At 39.7% G+C, this 24213-nt stretch overlaps 1 protein-coding gene across 7 annotated transcripts in view; it reads right to left on the minus strand.

Annotated features, from left to right (window-relative positions):
• The window catches only part of KIAA0319L (KIAA0319 like), a 97084-nt gene that overhangs the window by 47298 nt on the left and 25573 nt on the right, over positions 1 to 24213 (minus strand). For all 7 annotated transcript variants that reach the window (XM_058553644.1, XM_058553645.1, XM_058553649.1 and 4 more), the window contains exon 3: positions 17986 to 18515. In XM_058553644.1, coding sequence (XP_058409627.1) covers positions 17986 to 18515 — 530 coding nt within the window. The remainder of the gene's footprint in view (positions 1 to 17985; positions 18516 to 24213) is intronic.

The following is a 24213-nucleotide window of genomic DNA, read 5'->3' on the forward strand; positions in this document are numbered from 1 at the left end:
CAGTGCTGTGGTGAAAAGAGATTCACCTAATAGGCCCTGAGTGCATCTTGGTGAGAGGTGAGACCTCTCCAGGGACTGGGACATTGGTGGCGGCCATTGTTGTGGCCTGGTGTGGGCGTGCCGACACAGACGCCATTGGAGTTCTCCCTGAGGCCTGCTAGCCCAGGGTCTGCCCCACCCGCTAGAGCACCGATTTAATCCAGCTCAACCAGGGCAGGCAGCCCACCCTAGAGACGGGCCCCACCCAACAACAAGCCCTCAGGCAACTTGTGGGCCTGCATAGATTGGTGACTGGATTCTCTGCAGCCTGGCAACTGAGCTGACTTCAGCCGGGCAGGGAGTGCACAAGGAGCGGGTGGAGAGTGTGGGGCGGTGGTGGAGTGTGTGGGGCTCCCACCGTGGAGAGACTGGGTCCGCTTCGGGAGGTTGGGGCGCGCACACGGGGCAGGACTGTGTTGACTGTGTGTGTGGACCTGTGGGCGGCAGGACTTGTCAGCTGCAGAAGACTTGTGCTTCTCAAAGACCCACATAGGGGGTTTGCCCCACCTTCCAAAGCCTGAAACAATTGGGTGCTCCTGTGCCTGAGGCCAGCCCCACCCAGCTGCAATCCTCAGAAAGCTGACAAGAGACCTAAAGGCTGGAGGCTTATAGCACTTGTAAGGCCCTGAGCCTAACAACCTGCCACGGTGGGGGCCTACTCACTTAAAAGAAATACTGCAACACAAATGTGGTATTAGAACTTGCAGCCAACTGTGCTGGGGCTCCCCACACCTGATAAAGAGACTGAAGGGCCCACAACAACTACAAGCAGCTGAGCATTACAACAGCTGGCCAGGAGCTCGGCCTCCCTGGGCACCCACAGGGAGAGCAAACAGGCCACAACAGAAGGACACACGTAGCCCACATAGGGGTCACCCCTGGAACATTGAGAACTGAGGGAAGCACACTGCAGGCCTCCTAAGCCATCACTTACATAAGGTCACCTATCCAAGAGCAGGAGACGTAGCTGACCTACCTAATACGTAGACACAAGCACAGAGAAAGAGGCAAAATGAGGAGGCAAAGGAATACATTCCAAGTAAGGGAACAGGACAAAACCCCAGAAAAGGAACTAAGTGAAACAGAAATGAGCAACCTATCCAACAGAGAGTTCAAACAAAGAGTGTTAAGGATGCTCACTGATCTGGGGAGAAGAATAGATGAACTCAGTGACAATGTCAACAAAGAAATGGAAGATATAAAAAAGAACCAATCAGAAATGAAGAATACAATACTGGAAATGAAAAATTCACTAGAGGGACTCAAAAGCAGAGTAGAGGATACAGAAGAATGGATCTGCGAGCTGGACGAAAGACTAGAAGAAATTACCCAAGCTGAACAGGTAAAAGAGAAAAGAATTAAAAAGAGTGAGGACAGTCTAAGGCACCTCTGGGACAACATCAAGCGCACTAACATCCGTGTTATAGGTGTCCCGGAAGGAGAAGAGCGAGACAAAGAGGCAGAGAATCTATTTCAAGAAATAATAGATGAAAACTTCCCTAACCTAAGGAAGGAAACAGACATCCAGGTACAGGAATCACAGAGAGCCCCAAACAAGATAAACCCAAAGAGGCCCACACCAAGACACATCATAATCAAAATGTACAGAATTAAAGATAAAGAGAGAATCCTAAAAGCCGCAAGAGAAAGTCAAGTTACATACAAAGGAAACCCCATAAGGCTATCAGCTGACTTCTCAGCAGAAACCTTACAGGCTAGAAGAGAGTGGCACGATATATTTAAAGTGCTAAAAGGAAAAAACTTACAGCCAAGAATACTCTACCCAGCAAGGTTATCATTCAAAATGGAAGGAGAGATCAAAAATTTCCCAGACAAGCAAAAATTAAAGGAGTTCGTCAACAAGAAACCAGTGCTACAAGAAATGTTAAAGGGACTGATTTAAGGGGAAAAGAGAAGACCACAAATAGGAAAAATTATCTATTTCCATGATAAGAACGTAATGGATACAAATGCACAAAAAAGAGGTTAGATATGATATCAAAAACATAAAAGCAGGGAGGAGGGGAGTTAAAGAGTAGAGCTTTCAGACAGAGGTCAAAGTAAAGAGACCATCAGTTCTGTATAGAAGAAGAAAGGAACAGAGAAGGACTACTAAAACACTGAGGGAAAAAAAAAAGTTAAAAAATGGCAGTAAGTACATACTTATCAATAGCTACTTTAAATGTCAATGGACTAAATGCTCCAATTAAAAGGCACAGGGTGGCTGATTGGATAAAAAAACAAGACCCATATATATGCTGCATACAAGAGACACACTTCAAACCTAAAGACACTCACAAACTGAAAGTGAAGGGATGGAAAAAGATACTCCATGCAAATGGCAATGAAAAGAAAGCTGGGGTAGCAGTACTCATATCACACAAAATAGACTTTAAAACAAAAACTGTAAAAAGAGACAAAGAAGGGCATTACATAGTGATCAAGGGAACAATCCAACAAGAGGATATAACACTTGTAAATATCTACACACCCAATGTAGGTGCACCTAAATATATAAAGCAATTATTAACAGACATAAAAACAGAAATAGACAGTAACACATAATAGTAGGGAACTTTAACACTCCACTTACACCAACGGATAGATCATCCAAACAGAAGGAAACATTGGCCTTAAATGACACACGAGAACAGATGGACCTAGTAGATATATACAGAGCATTCCATCCAAAAACCGAATAATACATGTTCTTTTCAAATGCACATGGAACATTCTCCAGGATTGATCACATATTAGGCCACAAAACAAGTATCCATAAATTTAAGACGATTGAAATAATACCAAGCATCTTTTCTGACCACAATGGTATGAAACTAGAAATCAACTATAGGAAGAAAATCAGAAAAGCCACAAAGACGTGGAGATTAAACAAAATGCTACTGAACAATGACTGGGTCAACGAAGAAATCAAGAAGAAATCAAAAAATACCTGGAGACAAATGAAAATGAAAATACAACATGCCAGAATTTATGGGATACAGCAAAAGCGGTTCTAAGAGGGAAGTTTATAGCAATACAGGCCTATCTCAACAAACAAGAAAAATCTCAAATAAACAATCTAACAATGCACCTAAAGGAACTGGAAAAAGAAGAACAAACAAAGCCCCAAATCAGTAGAAGAAGGGAAATAATAAAAATCAGAGCAGAAATAAATGAAATAGAGACCAAAAAAACAATAGAAAAAATTAATAAAACCAAGAGCTGGTTCTTTGAAAAGATCAACAAAATTGACAAACCTTTAGCTAGACTCACCAAGAAAAAAAGAGAGAAGGCACAAATAAGTAAAATCAGAAATGAAAGAGGAGAAATTACAACAGACACCTCAGAAATACAAAAGATTATAAGAGAATACTATGAAAAGCTATATGCCAACCAATTCGACAATTGGAAGAAATGGATAAATTCTTAGAATCAAACAACCTTCCAAAACTGGATCAAGAAGAAGTAGAGAATTTGAATAGACCAATCACTAGTAAGGAGATCGAAACAGTAATCAAAAACCTCCCCAAAAATAAAAGGCCAGGACCAGACGGCTTCCCTGGTGAATTCTACCAAACATTCAAAGAAGACTTAATACCTATCCTTCTCAAACTCTTCCAAAAAATTGAGGGGAGGGGGAAGCTCCCTAACTCATTCTACGAAGCCGACATTACCCTGATACAAAAACCAGACAAGGACAACACAAAAAAAAAGAAAAGTACAGGCCAATATCACTGATGAATATCGATGCAAAAATCCTCAACCAAATACTAGCAAATCGCATACAACAATACGTTAAAAAGATTATACACCATGATCAAGTGGGATTTATTCCAGGTATGCAGGGATGGTTCAACATTCGCAAATCAATCAACGTGATATGCCACATTAATAAAATGAAGAATAAAAATCACATGATCATCTCAATAGATGCAGAGAAAGCATTTGACAAGATACAGCATCCATTTATGATAAAAACTCTGAATAAAATGGGTATAGAAGGAAAGTACCTCAACATAATAAAGACCATATATGACAAACTCACAGCTAATATCATCCTCAATGGTGAAAAACTGAAAGCTATCCCTCTAACAACAGGAACCAGACAAGGATGCCCACTGTCACCACTCCTAGGACTCCTGGAAGTCCTAGCCAGGGCAATCAGGCAAGAGAAAGAAATAAAAGGGATCCAAATTGGAAAGGCAGAAGTGAAACTGTCACTATTTGCAGATGACATGATTTTATATATAGAAAACCTTAAAGAATCCACCAAAAAACTTTTAGAAGTTATAAACGAATATGGTAAAGTTGCAGGATACAAAATCAACATACAAAAATCAGTTGCATTTCTATACACTAACAGTGAAGTAGCAGAAAGAGTAATTAAGAATACCATCCCATTTACAATTGTAACAAAAAGAATAAAATACCTAGGAATAAACTTAATCAAAGAGGTGAAAGAGCTGTACTCAGAAAGCTATAAAACATTGCTGAAAGAAGTTGAAGAAGACAAAAAGAAATGGAAAGATATTCTGTGCTCTTGGATTGGAAGAATTAACATAGTTAAGATGTCCATACTTCCTAAAGCAATCTATAGATTCAATGCAATCCCTATCAAAGTTCCAACAACATTTTTCACAGAAATAGAACAAAGAATCCTAAAATTTATATGGAACAACAAAAGACCCCGAATAGCTAAAGGAATCCTGAGAAAAAAGAACAAAGCTGGAGGTATCACACTCCCTGATTTCAAAATATACTACAAAGCTATAGTAACCAAAACAGCGTGGTACTGGCACAAAAACAGACACACAGATCAATGGAATAGAATCGAAAGCCCAGAAATAAACCCACACATCTATGGACAGCTAATTTTTGACAAAGGAGCCAAGAACATACAATGGAGAAAAGAAAGTCTCTTCAACAAACGGTGTTGGGAAAACTGGATAGCCACATGCAAAAAAATGAAAGCAGACCCTTACCTTACACCATACACAAAAATTAACTCCAAATGGATTAAAGACTTGAATGTAAGACCTGAAACTATGAAACTTCTAGAAGAAAACATAGGCAGTACGCTCTTCGACATCAGTCTTAGCAACATATTTTCAAGCACCATGTCTGACCGGGCAAGAGAAACAATAGAAAAAATAAACAAATGGGACTACATCAAACTAAAAAGCTTCTGCACAGCAAAGGAAACCATCAACAAAACGAAAAGACAACCTAACAATTGGGAGACGATATTTGCAAACCATACATCTGATAAGGGCTTAATCTCCAAAATATATAAAGAACTCATGCATCTCAACAACAAAAAAACTAACAACCCAATTAAAAAATGGGCAAAAGACCTGAACAGACATTTCTCCAAAGAAGATATACAGATGGCCAACAGACACATGAAAAGATGTTCCAAATCATTAACTATCAGGGAAATGCAAATCAAAACTACAATGAGATATCACCCCACGCCGATCAGAATGGCTATAATTAACAAGATAGGAAACAACATATGTTGGAGAGGATGTGGAGAGAAGGGAACTCTCATACACTGCTGGTGGGAGTGCAAACTGGTGCAGCCACTATGGAAAACAGTACGGAGATGAAAAATTCAAGGACAGAACTACCATATGATCCAGCTATTCCACTGCTGGGTATTTATCCAAAGAACTTGAAAACACCAATGCGTAAAGATACATGCACCCCTGTGTTCATTGCAGCGTTATTCACAATAGCCAAGACTTGGAAGCAACCTAAGTGCCCATCAAGGGACGAATGGATAAAGAAGATGTGGTATATATACACAATGGAATACTACTCAGCCATAAGAAACGACGAAATCCAGCCATTTGTGACAACATGGATGGACACTGAGGGTATTATACAAAGCGAAATAAGTCAGAGGGAGAAGGTCAAATACCGTATGATTTCCTTCATTAAGTAGTAGATAATAACAACAATAAACAAACACATAGAGACAGAGATTGGATTGGTGGTTACCAGGGGGGAAGGGGGGCGGGGGGAGGGCGAAAGGGATAATTTGGTACATGTGTGTGGTGATGGGTTGTAATTAGTATTTGGGTGGTGAACATGATGTAATCTATGCAGAAATAGAAGTATAATGATGTACACTTGAAATCTATACAATGTTATAAACCAATGTTACTGCAATAAACAAAAAATTAAAAAAATAATAATAATAAAATTAGAAATATTTACTAAAAATAAATAAATAAATAAATAAATAAAACACAGAGAAAAAAGACTGAAAAGAAATGAACAGAGAATCAGCAAATTGTAGGACAAATTCAAGTGGCCAAATATGCTTCTAGGTGAAGTTCTCAAAGGAAGGGGGGACAGAAAATTTTTAAGGAAATAATAGTCAATAATTTCCAAATTTGATGAAAATTATAAGCCCACATTTGAACCCACATTTGAGAAGTTCAACAAGTTCCAAACACAAGAAACATACAGAAAGCTACACTAAGAAATAACATAATCAAATTGCTTAAAAGAGTGATACAGCGAACATCTTAAAAGCAGCCAGAGGAAAAAGCCACACTATGTATAGAGGAACAAACATAAAAATTACAGCAGATTTCTCAACAGAAACAATGCAAGCTAGAAGACATTGCCACAATATCATTAAAGAACTGAAAGGAAAAAAAAAAAACAAAAAACAAAAAATGCGGCCAACTCAGACTTACTTAAACAGTGAAAATATTTTTCAAAGATAAAGGTGAAATAAAGACTTTTCAGACACGCAAAAGTTGAAAGAATTCATCACCACCAACTTACACTATAAGAAATGATAATGAATGTCCTTCAAGACAAAGAAAGATCAAACCAAATGGAAACCTGGATCTACACGAAGTAATGAAGAGCACTGGAAATAGTAACTGAGTACATATTTTTTCATATTATTTAAATATCATTAAGAGATAACCGTTTAAAGCAAAAATAATAACAATATATTGTGGCGTTTATAACATATGTAGAAGTAAAATGTATAAGAACAACAGCACAAAGGCCAGAAGAGAAAATGGAAGCATACTGTTACAAGGTCTTTATACTATACGTGAACCAGTAAAATATCACTTTAAAGTAGTTCTTGATAAGCTAAAGATGTATACTATAAACTCTATAGCAACCAGTAAAACTACACAGCAAAGAATTATAACTATGCATTAATTTTTTATTGCTGCTGTAAAAAATTACCACACACTTAGCAGCTTAAACCATACAAATTTATTATCTTACAGCTCTGTAGGATAGAAATCCAACTCAGATCTCAATGGGCTAAAATCAAGGGGTTGGCAGGGCTGTGTTCCTTTATGGAGGCTCTAAGAGAGAATCCATTTCCTTGCCTTTTCCAGTTTCTAGAGGCTACTCACCTTCCTTGGATCATGGTCCCCTTCCTCCATCTTCAAAGCAAGCAATGTTACATCTCTCTATGTCTTTCTTCCATAGTTACATCTTCCTCTTCCACTTTTAAGGACCATTGTAATTAAATTGGGCCTGCCCAGAAAATGCAGGATAATCGCCCCATTTTAAGGGCATTATTTTAACAACCTTAATTCCATCTGCAACCCTAATTCCTCTTTGCCATGTAACATAACATATTTGTAGGTTCCTGGGATTAGGACATTGACACCCTTGGGAGGGGATTATTCTGCCTATCACAACTAGTAAGTCAACAAAAGGAGGTAAAATGGAATAACAAATACTCAACTACTTCAAAGGAAAGCATAAAAACAGGGATAAAATGAACAAAGAACACATGGGACAAACAGAAAATAAATACTAAGTTGGTAGATTTGAATCCAATCACATCAATAATCACATTGAATGGTCTAAACACTCCAATGAATTGGCAGAGATGGTCAGACTGGATAAAAAACAAAACCTAGCTATATGCAGCCTATAAAAAATCCACTTTAAATAAAGAGATACAAATAGGTTAAAGGTAAATGATGTAAAAAAGACATATTATTCTAATACTAACCAAAAGAAAGCCTGACAAAACAAATTTCAGAGCAAAGAATACTTCTAGAGATAAAGAAGATAATTTTACAATGACAAAGGGGTCAATTCATCAAGAGGACAAAACAACCCTAAACATCTATGCATCTAATAATAGAACTTCAAAGTACCTGAAGCAAAAGTGGATCTAATAGTAAGGAGAAACAGATATATATACAAAGTGTGATATTTCATCACCTCTCTAAAGAACTGATAAAAATTAACAGAAAATAAGTAAGGATAAAGACAATCTGAACATTAACCAATCTAACATAGATAAAACACTCACCCAACAATAATAGGATACATATTCTTTTCAAGTGCACGTGGAACATTTACCAGAATAGACTATATTCTGAGCCATAAAGCAAGTCTCAATAAATTTAAAAGAATTCAAGTCATACAACGTTCACCAACTACAACGGCATTAAATTACCAACCAACGATAAAACAATATCCAGAAAATCCCTCCAAATATTTGGAAACTACACAGCATACTTCTAAATAACCCATGGGTCAAAGGAGTAGTCAAAAGGGAAATTTAAAAGTATTCTGAACCGAATGAAACTGTAATACAAAATATCAAAATTTGTAGGATGCAGCTAAAACACTACTTAGAGGGAAATTTATAGCACTAAATACCTATGTTAGAATAGAAGGAAGTCTCAAATCAATGACCTCAGATTACACCTTAAGAAACTAGAAAAAGAAGAACAAATGAAATCCAAATTAAGCAGAAGAAATGAAATAATAATGATTAGAGCAAAAATCAACAAAATAGAAAAACAATAGAGAAAAATGAATGAAACCAAAGACTGTCTTTGAGAAAATCTAGCCAGACTGATCAGGAGGAGAAAGAAGGAGAAGGAGGGAGAGAGGGAGAGGGAAGGGAGAGACGGGGAGAGAACACAAATTACCAATACCAGGAATGAGAGAGGTAACACTACAGATTCTACAGATATTAAAAGGGCAATAAGGGAATACTGTGAACAACTTTATGCCAATAAATTTGATTACTAGAATAAAATGCACAAATTCCTTGAAAGACACAATCTGCCAAAGATCACTCAAGAAGAGTTATTATAGACAACCTAAATAGTTATGTATCTATTATATAAATTGAATTTGTGGTTTAAAACTTTCCTACAAAGACCTCCAGGCCCAGATGGCTTCACTGGGGAATTATATTGACCATTTAAGGAATAAATAGTACCAATTCTACACAAACTCTTCCAGGAAATTAAAGGAAAGTGAAAACTTCTCAACTCATTCTATAAGGCAAGCATTCTTCTGATATTAAAACCAGACAAAAACATTACAAAAAAAGAAAACTACAGACTAATATTCCCTCATGAACACAGTTGCAAAAAATCATAACAGAATTTTAGTAAACCAAATATAACAATATATAAAAAGGATAATATATCATAACTAAGTGGGGTTTATCCCAGGAATGCAAGGTGGGTTTAACATTCAAAATCAATCAAGTTACTCACTATATTAACACACTAAAAACAAAAACCCACATGATCATCTCAATAGACACAGAAAAAGCATTTGACAAAATCCAACATTTATTCTGACACATTCACATCAAACCAGGAAAAGAAAGGAACTTCCCCCACCTGATAAAAGACATCTTCAAAAAACCTACAGCTAACTCATCCTTAATGGCGAAAGACTGAATGATTTCCCCCTAAGATCAAGAATGTGATGAGGATGTACACTTTCACCACTTCTATTCAACATTGTATTGGAGGTTGCAATTGCAATAGGCAAGAAAAAGAAATAAAAGACATCCAGATTGGAAAAGAAGAAGTAAAATGGTCTTTATTCACAGACAACATGATTATATATATATAGAAAATCCTATGGACTCTACAAAAAGGTCACCAGAATGAATAAGTGAGTTTGGCGAGGTTTCAGGACACAAGATTGATATACAAAAAATAATTGTATTTCTATACACTACCAACAAACAGAAACTGAATTTTTAAAAATATCAATTATAATAACATCAAAAATATGAAATACTTAGGGATAAATCTGACAAAAGATATGCAAGATCTGTACCCTGAAAACTATAACATATTACTGAGAGAAATTAAAGATGATTTAAATAAATGAAAAGATATACTGTGTTCATTGGTCAGCAGACTCACTATTATTATTAAGCTATCAATTCTCCCCAAATTGATTTACAGCCCCAACACAATCTCAATCAAAATCCCAGAAGCCTTTTTTAAAAGAAATTGACAAGATGATTCTAAAATTTATATGGAAATATAAAGGGCCTAGAATAGCCAAAACAATTTTGATAACAAAGAACCAAGTTGTCAGATTTACATTATCTGATTTAAAGACTTATTACAAAGTTATAGTTACCAAGACACTGTGGTGTTGATATCAATACAGACAAATAAATTGATGGAACCAAATAGAGTCCAGAAATAGATTTATAAACATATGATTAACTGATTCTCTTTCTTTTTTTTTTTTTTTTGGTGAGGAAGACCGGCTCTGAGCTAACATCTATTGCCAACCCTCCTCCTTTTTTTCCCCAGGGCTCCAGTAGATAGTTGTATGTCATAGTTGCACATCCTTCTAGTTGCTGTATGTGGGATGCGGCCTCAGCATGGCCGGAGAAGCGGTGCGTCGGTGCGTGCCAGGGATCCAAACCCGGGCCGCCAGTAGTGGAGCACGCGCACTTAACCGCTAAGCCACGGGGCTGGCCCTAACTGATTTTCAATAAAGGTGAAAAGCAATTCAGTGGAGAAAGGATGGAAAAAATATGGTGCTAGCACAACTGGATATTCGTATGCCACAAAACAAAACTAAACTAAATCATCAATTAAAAGGAACCAACTACTGACACATACTACAACAAGGATGAATATCAAAACATTATGCTAAGTGAAAGAAGCCAGATACACTAAGACTGCATATTGCATGGTCTCATTTATATGAAAAGTCCAGAAAAGGCAAATTTATAGAGATAGCAGATTAGTAGATGCCTGGAGCTGAGAGTGGGAGTGGGGATGGCACAAGAGAACTTTTAGGCAAATGGGCATAAGGGAATTTTGGGGGGTGATAGAAATGTTAACAAACCAGATTGTGGTGATGATGTACAATTTTATACATTTACTAAAATCACTGAATTGTACACTCAAAAGGAGCAAGTGTCATGGTATGTAAATTATACCTCAATAAAGTTGTTAAAAAAGAAAAGAGTACATAATGTATGCTTCAGTTTATTTAAAAATTCTAGAAAATCTAGAATAACCTAAAGCAGATAAATGGTTGCCTAGGGATAAGGGAAGGAGTGGGAAGGACAGATTACAAAGGGACAGGGTTTAAAGACATTTCCCAACCCAATTCTCAGCAACTAAAGCTGAGGTTGGAGAATATGGCAGGGTTTATCTTTGTAGTAGTTAGTTACAAAGTTATGTCTTCTCAGAGTCTCGCTGGAGAAACTAAGATCACCAATGAAGGGAGAAAGGGGGAGGGATGACAGGAGAGTTAGAACTAAGAGATGGCTGGTTTTGAGACTTTTTCTCCATGGCTCAAGTTCTGCCAATTAGCAAAGATCTGTTAGATTCACATCAAAACCCTTATCACTTCTTATTTCATAAGTTAACTTACAAAGTAGCCAATAAACACATTTTCAAATTCGTTTCACATAGTAAAAACCAGATAAGCAGATAAAAGAACCAGAATACTTAGGAGATTAGAGAAGAAAATGAGCAGTTACGGTGAAAAAAAATAATGAAAAGGTATTACAGGTCAGGCACTAATACTTTTGAAAAAGGAAAAGTACAATAGTAAGGATTTCTGCACACTCACACACAAGGAAACAGGCTGCCCAGTTTTTCTCTGAATGCAATAAGCCACTCATGTAAGATTAGAATGGGGTTGGAGGTGGGGGAGCCCTTAGTGAATATATATACACAGACAGTACTGGAAGGGCCTAGATCACTGAGGGGTGAGACACCCACATAAATTATCCAGACCAGAGGGCTGGAAGGGGGCCTGGGGTTACAAAATTTTCCATGTCTCCTGCTCAGATAACTGAGAATGAGAATCTGGGGAAAACTAGGCCCTGAGGGATTCCAAATTTGTCAGAAAATAATAGCCAGAAGAATAAATGAACCCTTGGCAAAAATTTCACAAGCCTAAAAGATTAAAGGAAAGATTTAAAAACAAAAACCAAAAGAAAGCAACCAAGCAAAAAAAGTCTGAAAAACAAACCAAACCAAAACAAAACAGAAGAGAAACAGAACTGTTTGGGTTCTGTCCTTGGTTACGCAAGGCTCTTCTCTGTTGCTGCCCACATCCCACGCCTCTCTCTTCTGGTGAGAGGTAAGCTCCGGCCTTATGGAAAGTCAGCACAAGAGTTTTCCTCAGTAAAAAAAAAAGGCAGCAGAGAGGTGTCCACGGGCTTGGCTCATTCATCCTCTCACTCGTTTGTTCCACAGAAAGCCACTGGCTTGTAGGGCTTGAGATGCTGTGATTATTGACTGGAAACAGGGATGTGGTGATGGGAGAGAGAGGAGCACCTCAGTTTTCCTAAAGTCAACCTCACATACGGGGATACCTATTTGGACCTTCATTTCCTGGGCTCAAAGAGAACACTCCTTCTCCTTTCACATAGCAGGACTGGTAGCAACTAACTGCCAGTGGCTGAACTGCTTGTACTGCAAATGTTCCAGGACCCAATCAACAACCCTTCATGCTCCATGCCAACAATTCAGAGATTCACGGAGCAGAAAGGATGCAGTACAGAAACCAAGCAGGACAAGCTTCTCCTTCGTTAAGGTGAGACAGGAGTAAATGGGTGACATTCCTATCCACTTTTGGAATTGCAAAAGGCCCACAATACCTGATCTTGGATACAATACATGTATGTTTCCAAAAGAATAAAAAACACCACTGACAATCCAATGCCTTTGCAGCTCTGCAGGCATTTCAATTTCAAGACAAGAGCAATTTATGATACAATTTCTTTCCACTTTGGATGCAGAGTTGCTCGACCTACCTTAGTGAAAGCAGTACAAACTAGAAACTAGTGCTGCTAGCCAGTCATCCCCAATTAGAAGGAGAAGATCTGCAATATATACATTTCTCTTTCTTTCCCTAGTGCATTAAGCAGATGTCTGAACTCCAAGTTCTCTCCTTAAAGAAATGCCTACCAGTTAACTATTCTGAAGGTACAAGCTGATTCACTACCCTTCCAGAGCTATCCATGACCTTCAGGATAAGAATCAAGCTCCTAAGCATGGCATATAAGGTCAAATATAACTTGCCTGGATCTGAAGACTTCACTTTGCCCCATTTTTTAGCAATGTTTGCAGTTCTCAACATGTGATGCCAGACTATGTAATACCTCTGTGGAACACTGCACAAATGCCCACTCCCACTGTTGGGGCTCCTAGTTCAAGTTCAATATTCCTCCCTCCAAGTCTACCCACTCTCCATGTTAGACCATAAAGCTTGAGATCCTGTTCACTAGCAGCAATTTATTGCCACTGCCCACTGCTGGTGAACAAAAAGAAAAAGAACTCCCCAGCCAACACAACCTCAGGATCTTCCTTCCAGCATACCTGGATTCTGCAAGGCTCAAGTTTGAATTTTCACCATCTTCCACAAGACTGCCTAACTCTACCATATTTCTAATTTTACTGATCTGTTTCTAATTTTATTGATCATAATTATCCTGTAGTGTGCTGGAGCCAGCTCATATGACTGACTGTGCCCATTTCTCTCAAATGTGTGTTCAGTGACTTCATGTTGGTAGTTTGAAATTGGTCTTGGTGGTATTTATACCACGGAAATTGGCAAAGTCTACAACTCAAGGCTTGTTTTTGTTTTCTGGGGGGAAAACCCAGTTGTTAAACATTTACCACACCAAACTGTTACCCATATAATGATCTATATGTACTTCCTCTCCTGTGAGACCCAACCTCCTTTTCTTTCTCTCAAAAATTCCGCTGAACTGTCTGGAATTTCTATTCCATGCTCAAATAGTCACCTATATGCTCAGTCATTTCATCTTTGTTCCCTATACCTCCTGCAGGACAGGCTACATAATTTGCAGGATCTAGTGCAAAATGAAAATGCAGAGTCCCTTGTTCAAAAATTATTAAGAATTTCAAGACAATGACAGCAGAGCATTAAACAGCGCCTTTCTAAGTGTGGGGACTTGTACAACTGCACAAGTCATATGCCCAGAAAGTGGTCCCTGACCACCTATTCTTAACTGCAAGGCTGCCCTCCCCTGAGGATACTGTTTCCCATGCATCTCTGCAATATGATGCCTACCTATTCTCCCATTCTTCAGGACTGAAGGTGGGTTGCTATTTTATTTGCTCTCCTTCCCAATGCCCTTTGCAAACCATTGCTCTTCTATCTTCTCTGTAAAAACCTCTTCTCCTCTGCCATCTTGCTGTACTACACTTCAACTCTTATCATAGCTGTCATCTCCTAACTTACTCATTATCCCTCCTGCTTAACTGATGGCTTTGACATCTGGCTCTCAAAATTCCTCTTCATTCCAATTCCTTGCATAAAGAGTAAGAGGATTAAGAGGACAAACTCTGGATAGAATCAGACTTCCTGGGTTCAAGTCTTGGTACTACTATATATTAGCTATGTTGCCTTGGCCATGTTCCTTAATCTTTCTTTTCCTGAGTTTTCTTCATTTATAAAATAGGGATGGTAATAGTACTTCATAGGATCTGTTGCATGGATTAAAAGTTAATACATGTAAAGGATTCAGAATCGTACCTAGCACAGAGTAAGTGCTCACTCAGTAAACATTAGCTATTGCTGCTATCATCATCATCATCCTCATTATTAAAGTCTACCTCAATGTCTACATGGATAACTCACTTAACATGTTCTTTGAGCTCGTTACCAATAATTTCTTCTCCACTCTACCCCAGCAACTCTCTTCCTTAACTAAACTCTAAATCCAGTAATCACCAGAACTTCTCCACCTCCAACATCTTAAATTCAAATATTCTATACTCTGACTACCACCTCCTGTCCTTCCAGGACTCACATTTACCTGTGCCCCTACATCTGCTCCCATCATTGAAACCTCTGAATGCCAAACTCCTCTATCGTATCTCTGTCATTCCCTATCTTTGCCTCTTTTTCTTTCCTCTTATGCTCTCTCTTTTATCCACTTTCTTGACAACAACCTCAATTTCCATGCCCCAATTTCCTTCTATACAAGATTGGCAAAGTTCCAATCTTGGATGAATCAAACTATCAGCCTTTTCTTAAAAGGTTGCTGAGAGCTATGGAGGAGAATCTGACAACTATAAAGATCAGTACCATTCTTATAAATTCATGGTCTCCATCCTCAATGCTACGCAGCAATCTTTCTATCTCCTTACCTAGTTTGCCATCTCCTACCCTTCACAATGGCTGTTTCAGACCTTTACCACTCTCTCCAAACCTCTGATTTCCCTGCCTACTACCCACCTATCCCCACTCTACCTACCTCTGCTTCTACTTTCTGTAAATGATCTATCCCACTTCAGAAAAAACAGGAATGAGATTAGAACTACTACAATATTCTTCTACCAAACCTAAAAATCCACCTTAGCTGCACCTGTATCCACCCATTTCTTCCTCTCTATCACAATGAAGGTCTCTCCTCCTGCTTAAGGCTAATCTTGTGCTCTGTGCTCCGAATTCTAACCCAACTGCCCTATAAGGCAGTGGTTCGCAAAGTGTTCCCAAACCAGCAGCGTCAGCACTCTCCAGGAGCTTGTTACAAATGCAGATCCTCAGGTCCCACTCTAGACCTGCTGATTCAGAAACTCTGGACTTGGGGCCCAGCAATGCGTTTTTAACAAGGCCTCCAGGTGATTCTGATGCGTGTTAAGGCTTGAGAACCACAGCTCTAAGGGATTATTTGTTGTTTATCTCCTTTCCTGTATCTTCAACCCCCTTCTTTAGCGCAACGGTTCCCTTGCCTGAAGAGCCTCTTATTTGATTGCTCCATGTACGTTCTTGCCCTTCTCCAGTCTATCACCACACAGCAACATAGCTGATAATATCAATCCCTGCTTAAGATAAAGACCAATATTTTAAGAAGGCCTCAAGGCTCTGTACACCTCTCAAGCCTCTTCTTTCACCACTAGCTCTCTTGCTTGGTTTGCCAAACAAGGCCAGTCCCTCTCAACTTCTTGATCTTGCCATGCTCTAGGGCACCTAACAAACTTTGAAACCGTTATTCCTTCTGCCTGAAACACTCTTTGCCTGTTTCTTTTCCTAACTCCTACTTCTACTTCAGGTCTCAGCTTAAACATTCCTTACGTGGGGTAGCCTAACTTCACTCCTTAGTCTGGATTAGGTTCCTGTTAGATGCTCTTACAGGACTCTGCAGTTATCCTCCCATAACCCGCACCAAACTTATAACTACTTATTATAAATGTAACGTCTGTTTTTCTTGCCAGAGTGTAAGCTCTTTCAGGACAGAAATAATGTTTATCTTATTTACTATAATATTCTAGTGTCTAGCTTAGTGTAGTACCCTGCACATAGTAAATATGCAATAAGTATTTGCTGACTGACTGAGCCTTTGCATACACTGCACTTCTGTCTAGAAAGTTTTTTACTACCTTTAACCCCCTAGTGAAATCCTACACATCCTTCAAGAAATAAGTTAAACATCTCTGTAAAGTCTTCCCTGCATGTACATACTACCTGCCTGCTCAAGTGGATCCCTTTCTCTTTTGTGTTCCTACTGTGTTGCATACATAAAGCTACTAATGCAATAATTATACACTATTGTAAATACCTATCTTCATGTCTGAGTCTCCACTAGACTATAAACCCCCTGAGGGCACAGATCTCATGTCTCTTGTTCATCTTTGTATCTCTAGTGCTTAGAAAAGTACCTGACAATGATTAATAGGTGTCCATAAATGTTTATGGGCATATTAAACCTAAGACTGTATCTCTAATATTGCACTGAAAGGTTTTTTTCTTAATATTAAATCTGGGTTCCAATTCCAGGTTTGCTATTCATTAGCTGCATGATCAAACTGTTTAACCTCTTTGGGCCTCAGTTTCCTCACTAGTAAAATGGGGCTAATAATACCCACTTATAAATATTGCTATGAAAATTAAACAAAACGACATAGTACAACGATTAGCACACACAGTGCCTGGCATGTCGTAGCCTCCCCACTCTGGCTTCAACTTGATAGAGACAACTAGAACTAAACAAATACAAAAATAAGTCACAGCAATCAAGAGAGACTGAGCATAGAGTGAGTCATTCCTTTTAATCATTTGCCCAGGAAGATCAACAATGAAGACACATAATAAGCAGAATAAACTCTATCGGTGGTATCTCCCGTGGCATACAAAGCTTGGTGAGAATTCACCCCAGAGACCTGTTGGCTAATGGCCACATCCGGCTCCCCAGCCTGGCAGGTCAGGTCTTAATCTGTGGCACCAGGCATGGTTACTTCAGACTGGAATAGAAACTACCTCATAAGGAATGTGTTTACAGGCCAGAGATGGGGGAGGAGGAGGAGAACGTGACTGCAACCAGATCAATCAAGTGTTTTGCAATCTGGCAGAAGACACTGCAGAATCGTTGGTGGAGACTAACACCCACACAACTGTACTTACCTGTAGCCAAAAACCAGCTTCGACTAGATAACGAGCAGCTCTCTGCATTCACCAAAACAATGGCCAGACTTGCACAAGTGAACATCTCTAAGGTCAACTTACCCTTGTACGTCTGGGCAGTACCCACGAAGATGACACCGAGCAGCTTTATACACACACTCCTCAGTCTATGAGTGCTGCCCACAAGCACCAGCTTCATTGCTCATGTGTGCCAAATGCAAAAGCAGATTTAACAGTTTCCCTGCTCCTTAGTCATAATTTGCTTACCTCTGCAGAGCCATTGATATGCAGATCACCTAGTTCCTTGGAGTCATTCATTTCAGAATGCTGTGTCACTAAAGGTGTAACTACTTCTTCACTGGGACTCTCTCTCTTCCAAGGCTTCCTGATTAAGCTCTGCTGGTCACTGAAAGATACAGCAGGTCTGAGTGGAGCTCTGCGTGGGTTCTGTCTCCTCCAAGATGCCCTGCTCCAATGTAGCCCCAGAATATGTGGTACACCATCTTCAGGTGGAAAGCCCAAATCATCTGCAGTTTGGAATATTTTTAAAAAGACCAGCATGGAATTGGAAGAGTCTGTCCTGAAGGCCCGGCAGCTCTGGGGCCTGCTGCAGTCTGCCTGCACGCACATCCCTTCTAACCACCAAAAGGCATGACAGGCAGAGTCCTGGCAGCAGGCAGCCCAACATGACTGGGGAGAGGAGGTGCCTTCAAGAAGCCAGAGGTGATTTTCTCCCCCAGATCTCAGGCCAACTCCAAATTGTGTCTTCGCCTGCTGGCACCTGCTCTCACTGGCATCTAAAAAGAAAGAATGAAAACATTTTCAGATGAAATAAAAACAGAGACTACTGCTCTGTAAAGAGCCCAGAACACCAACATTTGAGGCTATTTTGAAGACGGTTTTTAAGAGGGTGGGAAACCCGTCTAGTAAGTGGAACAGAAGCAGCAAAAGAGAATGTTTTTGGCTCAGGATATTTTAGCTTGTAGAAGTACTGCGCCAATTCATTACTGGTTCCCCTTCTCAATGAGTCCCTTCCACAGAGACCTTTTACACAGGACTCCAGTTCACGAAACAGAAAAAAAACAAAACAAAAGAGCTATTCCAGTGAAAGTATATGGAAGGACGGGGGGGTGGGGGGAGAGTCCCACTATTCGGCCTCCCACTCACCTCCAAGGCATTTCTCAAGGACAATGTGAGGATTATGGGACCAGAAGAGCAGGTAGCTGAACAAGGTGGAATATTTTGCCCACTGGCAGCAACACAAACTGAGTACTCTTGACACTTTGTAGGCTATAGGTTCATCCATTTTCTACCCAATTATTTGCCAAAGTCAGGTGGTTTTGAATATCATGGTATCATCCAGAGCAGCAGCCAAACTTATGAAAAATTTTAATCATGAGAGGGATTCTGCTAGAATGAACTCCCTAATGACAAGCCATGTCATGATAAGAAATAAAGAAACAGGGCCGGCTGCATGGCGTAGTGGTTAAGTGCGCGCGCTCCACTGCTGGCAGCCCGGGTTCGGATCCCGGGCACGCACCGATGCACCGCTTGTCAGGCCATGCTGTAGCAGCGTCCCATATAAAGTGGAGGAAGATGGGCACAGATGTTAGCCCAGGGCCAGTCTTCCTCAGCAAAAAGAGGAGGATTGGCATGGATGTTAGCTCAGGGCTGATCTTCCTCACACACACATACAAAAAAAGAAAGAAAGAAAGGAACAGAAGTACAACAGTGACCTACTATGGTTAACCTAGATAATATGGTCCACAATTCTGGCTAATGTTACTTATGGATAAACTTTTGGGCTATTGAATTACTGCAGGCATAGCACTGATTTCAAGGTCTTAGTCATACAGGTATCTGCAACCAACTGTGGTCGGGGGGGTTTACAGGGCCAGAACTAGGGTGAAGCAAGAGAGGTGCCTTGGGCACAAAATTTAAGGAGGCATTCACTCTCAGAGTCATGTAAGAGCAGGGTTGGCTCACCCAACCTTGAGAGTGAGTGCCTCCTTAAATTTCGTGCCCGAGGTGCCTCTTTCTTTGCCCTAGCCCAGGACCTCAGGTTATATCATAAAATATATTTTAGAATTACATATAGAGGGGCCGGCACCGTGGCTTAGCGGTTAAGTGCGCACGCTCTGCTACTGGTGGCCCGGGTTCGGATCCCGGGTGCACACCGACACACCACTTGTCCGGCCATGCTGAGGCAGCGTCCCACATACAGCAACTAGACGGATGTGCAACTATGATGTACAACTATCTACTGGGGATTTGGGGAGAAAAGGGGAAAAAAAAAAAAGAATTACATAATTACATATAGAAAACATGCAGTAGGATCAAAGCACTGAAGAGATGGATAATCAGGTCCGCATGTACACATAACCGACAAAGGGCTATGACTAACTAAAGCAACAATCTGATAATCAGCCAAAGCCGACCTGACTCCCAGGAAATACTTACTACACATCCAACAGACTAAATGTGGACCCAGTCAACTGAGAGATAAAAGGAAAATAAAGGCAGGCTTCTGGATTGAGCTGAGCAAGCGCTATGGAAGCCAATCTGCCATTGTTCTTTAAAAGAAAAGAGAGACACATTGGCACAAACCTAACACCAGACAAGGCAATTTTAAAGGCCAGAAAAAACAGAGCTTCCTTAAGAAAAGATGAAGAAATAGTAACTATGAAAAAAATGAAGCTACCAAGAGCTATAGAAATACCACTCATTTCCTCATCCACCTTCCCACACAGTAACCAATGGTATGAATCTTGGTAACAGCTGTGTGTACAGACTTTGTTGAAATCAATAAACTGCTACATCAGTAACTACTGTCAGTTACCTTTATATCAACTTTCCATCATTCTTCTCAGAATTCTCTCATATTTAACATAGTGAAGAGGTCCACATAGATGAAAATAACTTGCACTTTTCTGTAAGCCACTATTTTATTTTTTTAAATGTACTGTGACCTCCACTTCTGCCCTTGAAGGAACAATTGCCATAGGACTTGTCTTTCCACCACGAGCAACTAGAAAACTAGACAAAATATATGAAACAACAGTTTTTAGACACTGAACAACAGGTAGTTCAGGACTGTGGTCCCAGGAAGGACACAAACAAGGTGAGCCCTAGGACCACCCTGGCTTTCCACAGAGCCATGCTCCAGATTGTGGCGCAAGGGAGGAGAACCAAGAAGAACAGGGCGGTCTTGCTGAGTTGAGGAAACACAGTTTGGGGTGACTGTGATAGCTAGAATTCTGGAACAAACTACCAGAAAGAAGAAAGCAACAAAGAGAAAGAGCTCCAGACATCTGGATAATGGCCCCCTTCAGTCTTAGATCAAATACTAATTTACACCAAGTGTAGGCTGACACATGAGAGAAATTAGAAAGTATTTTGAATTGAATGAAAATGAGAACACAACATATCAAAATTTGTGGGATGCAGTTAAAGCAATGTTTAGAGGGACATTTATAGCTTTAAATGCTTATTTTAGAAAAGAATAAAAGTCTAAAATCAATGGTTTAGAGAAACATACAGGGAGAATGCCACATGATGACAGAGGCAGAGACTGGAGTGATACAGCTCCAAGTCAAGGATCGCCAAGGATTGACAGTGACCACGAGAAGCTAGGAAAAGTCAAGGTACGATTCTACCCAGAGTCTCAGAGGGAACCACCCCTGCCGACACCTTGATGTTGGACTTCTAGTCTTTAGAACTATTGGCTTATGCAGGATTCTCTGCCCTTGCCTAGAGGACAGTTCAGGAAACAGATGGCTCCAAGATTACAAGAGCCTAGATTCCAGGGATCACTGACATTTTGGTGTGTGGCTGTGGCCTTTACCCAGACTCAAAACACCTGGATGCTATCCAGTGGACATGTGTATGGATGTGATGCTGGAAAACTATGGGAATCTAGTGTCTGTGGGGCTTCTCTCTTTCAAACCAAAATTAATTGCCCAGCTGGAGTAAAGGACAGAGCCCTGGATGAAGGTGAAAGAAGTTCTGCCAGGTTACCTGTGCAGTCTAAGAGTGCTGGTGTGAAAGAAAGGTGTCAGCCCTAAAGCAAAATACTTCTGAAGGATCTGCTCTGTAAGAGCGAACCAAAAGCGTCATGATTGATATTGGCCTTGACTGGGAGGACAGAGCTCCACAGAGAAGTACTGTGATGTGGGAAAGTCTTCAGATGTAATTCCTCCTTTAATAGCCACCAGTGAAATCATACTGGTGTGATATCCCATAAATGTAAAGAACGTGGGATAGCCTTTATGAGCAGGCTCATCTCTTTTAAATCATCATAAAATTCACATAAGCGAGCAACCTTATAGATGTATTGAATGTGGGAAATTTCTCAAGAAGCACTCACTTATTAATCATCAGATAATTCATTCTAGAGAGAAACCTCATAAATGAAATGAATGTGGAAAAGCTTTCAGAAAAAACTCTATCCTTTCAAGTCATCAGAGAATTCATACCAGTCAGAAACCCGACAAATGTAAAGACTGTGGGAAAGCCTTTGCTCAGCGGGCAGCCCTTACTCATCATGAGAATACATAGTGGACAAAAGCTTTCTTTTTTTTCGGCTGGGGGGGGAGCGGTGAGGAAGACTGGCCTTGAGCTAACATCCATGCCAATTTTCCTCTATTTTGTATGTGGGACACCACCACAGCAAGGCTTGATGAGTGGTGTGTAGGTCCATGCCCAGGATCTGAACCCGCAAACCCTGGGCCGCCGAAGTAGAGTGCACAAACTTAACCACTACGCGACCGGGCTGGCCCCTGACAAAAGCCTTTTAAATGTAATGAATGTGGGAAGGCTTTCAGGGATAACTCGACTGTGTTGGAACATCAGAAAATCCATACACACATATTGGTAATAATGAATGTGGAAAAACCTTTAGGAAGAGATCGACTCTGATTAGTCATCAAAGAATGCATACAGGAGAGAAACTCTATCACTGTAGTAAATGTAGAAGATCTTTCAGGTATACGCCCTTTGCTGGACATCAGAAAACTGATAATGGAAATAAACCCTACTGGTGTAACGACTGTAGGAAAGCCTTTATAAAGAGCTCAATCCTTATTGGACATCAGAGAATTCATATGGACAAAAACCCTATCACTATAAGAAATGTGAGAAAGCCTTCAGGCACAGCTCAGGCCTTACTGAACATCAGAGAATCCATACTGGAGAAAAACCTTATGAATGTAATGAATGTAGGAAGACTTTTCCCCAAAGTTCAGCCCTTAAACAACATAAAAAAATTCATAACAAAGAAAGAGCCATCAAATGTAGTTAGTGTGGTAAATGAAATAGAATTAGTTTATTCTTTAACATTCAATAAGTTACACATTTGGGGCTGGCCCAGTGGCGCAAGTTAGTTAAGTGCACGTGCTCCGCTGTGGCGGCCCAGGGTTCGCCGGTTCGGATCCCGGGCGCACACTGACGCACCACTTGGCAAGCCATGCTGTGGTGGCGTCCCATATAAAGTGGAGGAAGATGGGCACGGATGTTAGCCCAGGGCCAGTTTTCCCCAGCAAAAAAAAGAGGAGGATTGGCAGATGTTAGCACAGGGCTGATCTTCCTCACAAAAAAATAAATAAATAAAATAAGTTACACATTTAACAAAAATATTCTATGTACCTCTATCCTGGAAAACCTCTCACTTGTGAAGATTTCATTACAGTATAGTTTGTACTGGTGAAATATTTAAAGAACCTAAATGTTTATCAATACAAAAACAGTTACTGTAGAATACTATGCAGCAATTTAAAACAAGGAGGCAGAGTTCTATATAAAGCCATAGAAATACCTCCATGATACCTTGTTAAGTTAAAAAAGCAAGTTGCAGAAAATCTATATATTATGGTCTTATTTTATTTTTTAAATGAAGCTTTTTTTTTTGTACACATATATTATATGCATTCAAAAAGATCTGGAAAAATAAAGGCCAAACTTTAACACCAAAAAAATATATAAAAAAACTATGATCTATGCTTTCATCATACAAGCTAGGAAAAACAGAGTAAATTATATCCAAAATAAGTAGAGAAAGGAAAAAATAAAGATAAGAGTAACCAATGAAACAGAAAACAAACAAAAAACAATAAAGAAAATCAATGAAACCAAAATCTGGTTGTTTGAAAGATCAACAAAACTGATGAAGCTCTAGTCAGACTGATGACAGAAAAAAAGAGAGTGCTCACAAATTAACAATATCAGGAACAAAAGAAGGGATATCACTACTGATCCGGTAAGCCAGGGGCAGCAAACTATGGCCCAGGGGCCAACTCCAAAAGTTATTTACAACTTTATTGAAAATAAAAGTTTTATAGAACATAGTCACACTCATTTATTTATATATTGTCTATGGCTGCTTTTGCTCTGCAATGGTGGAGTTAAGTAGCTGCAACAGAGTTCTTAAGGCTGGCAAAACCTAAAATATTTACAATCTGGCCTTTTAAGAAAGTTTGCCAACCCTTGGTCTAAGAAAAT

Source organism: Diceros bicornis, chromosome 13 (assembly GCF_020826845.1).
Source record: "Diceros bicornis minor isolate mBicDic1 chromosome 13, mDicBic1.mat.cur, whole genome shotgun sequence".
Lineage (NCBI taxonomy): Eukaryota > Metazoa > Chordata > Mammalia > Perissodactyla > Rhinocerotidae > Diceros > Diceros bicornis.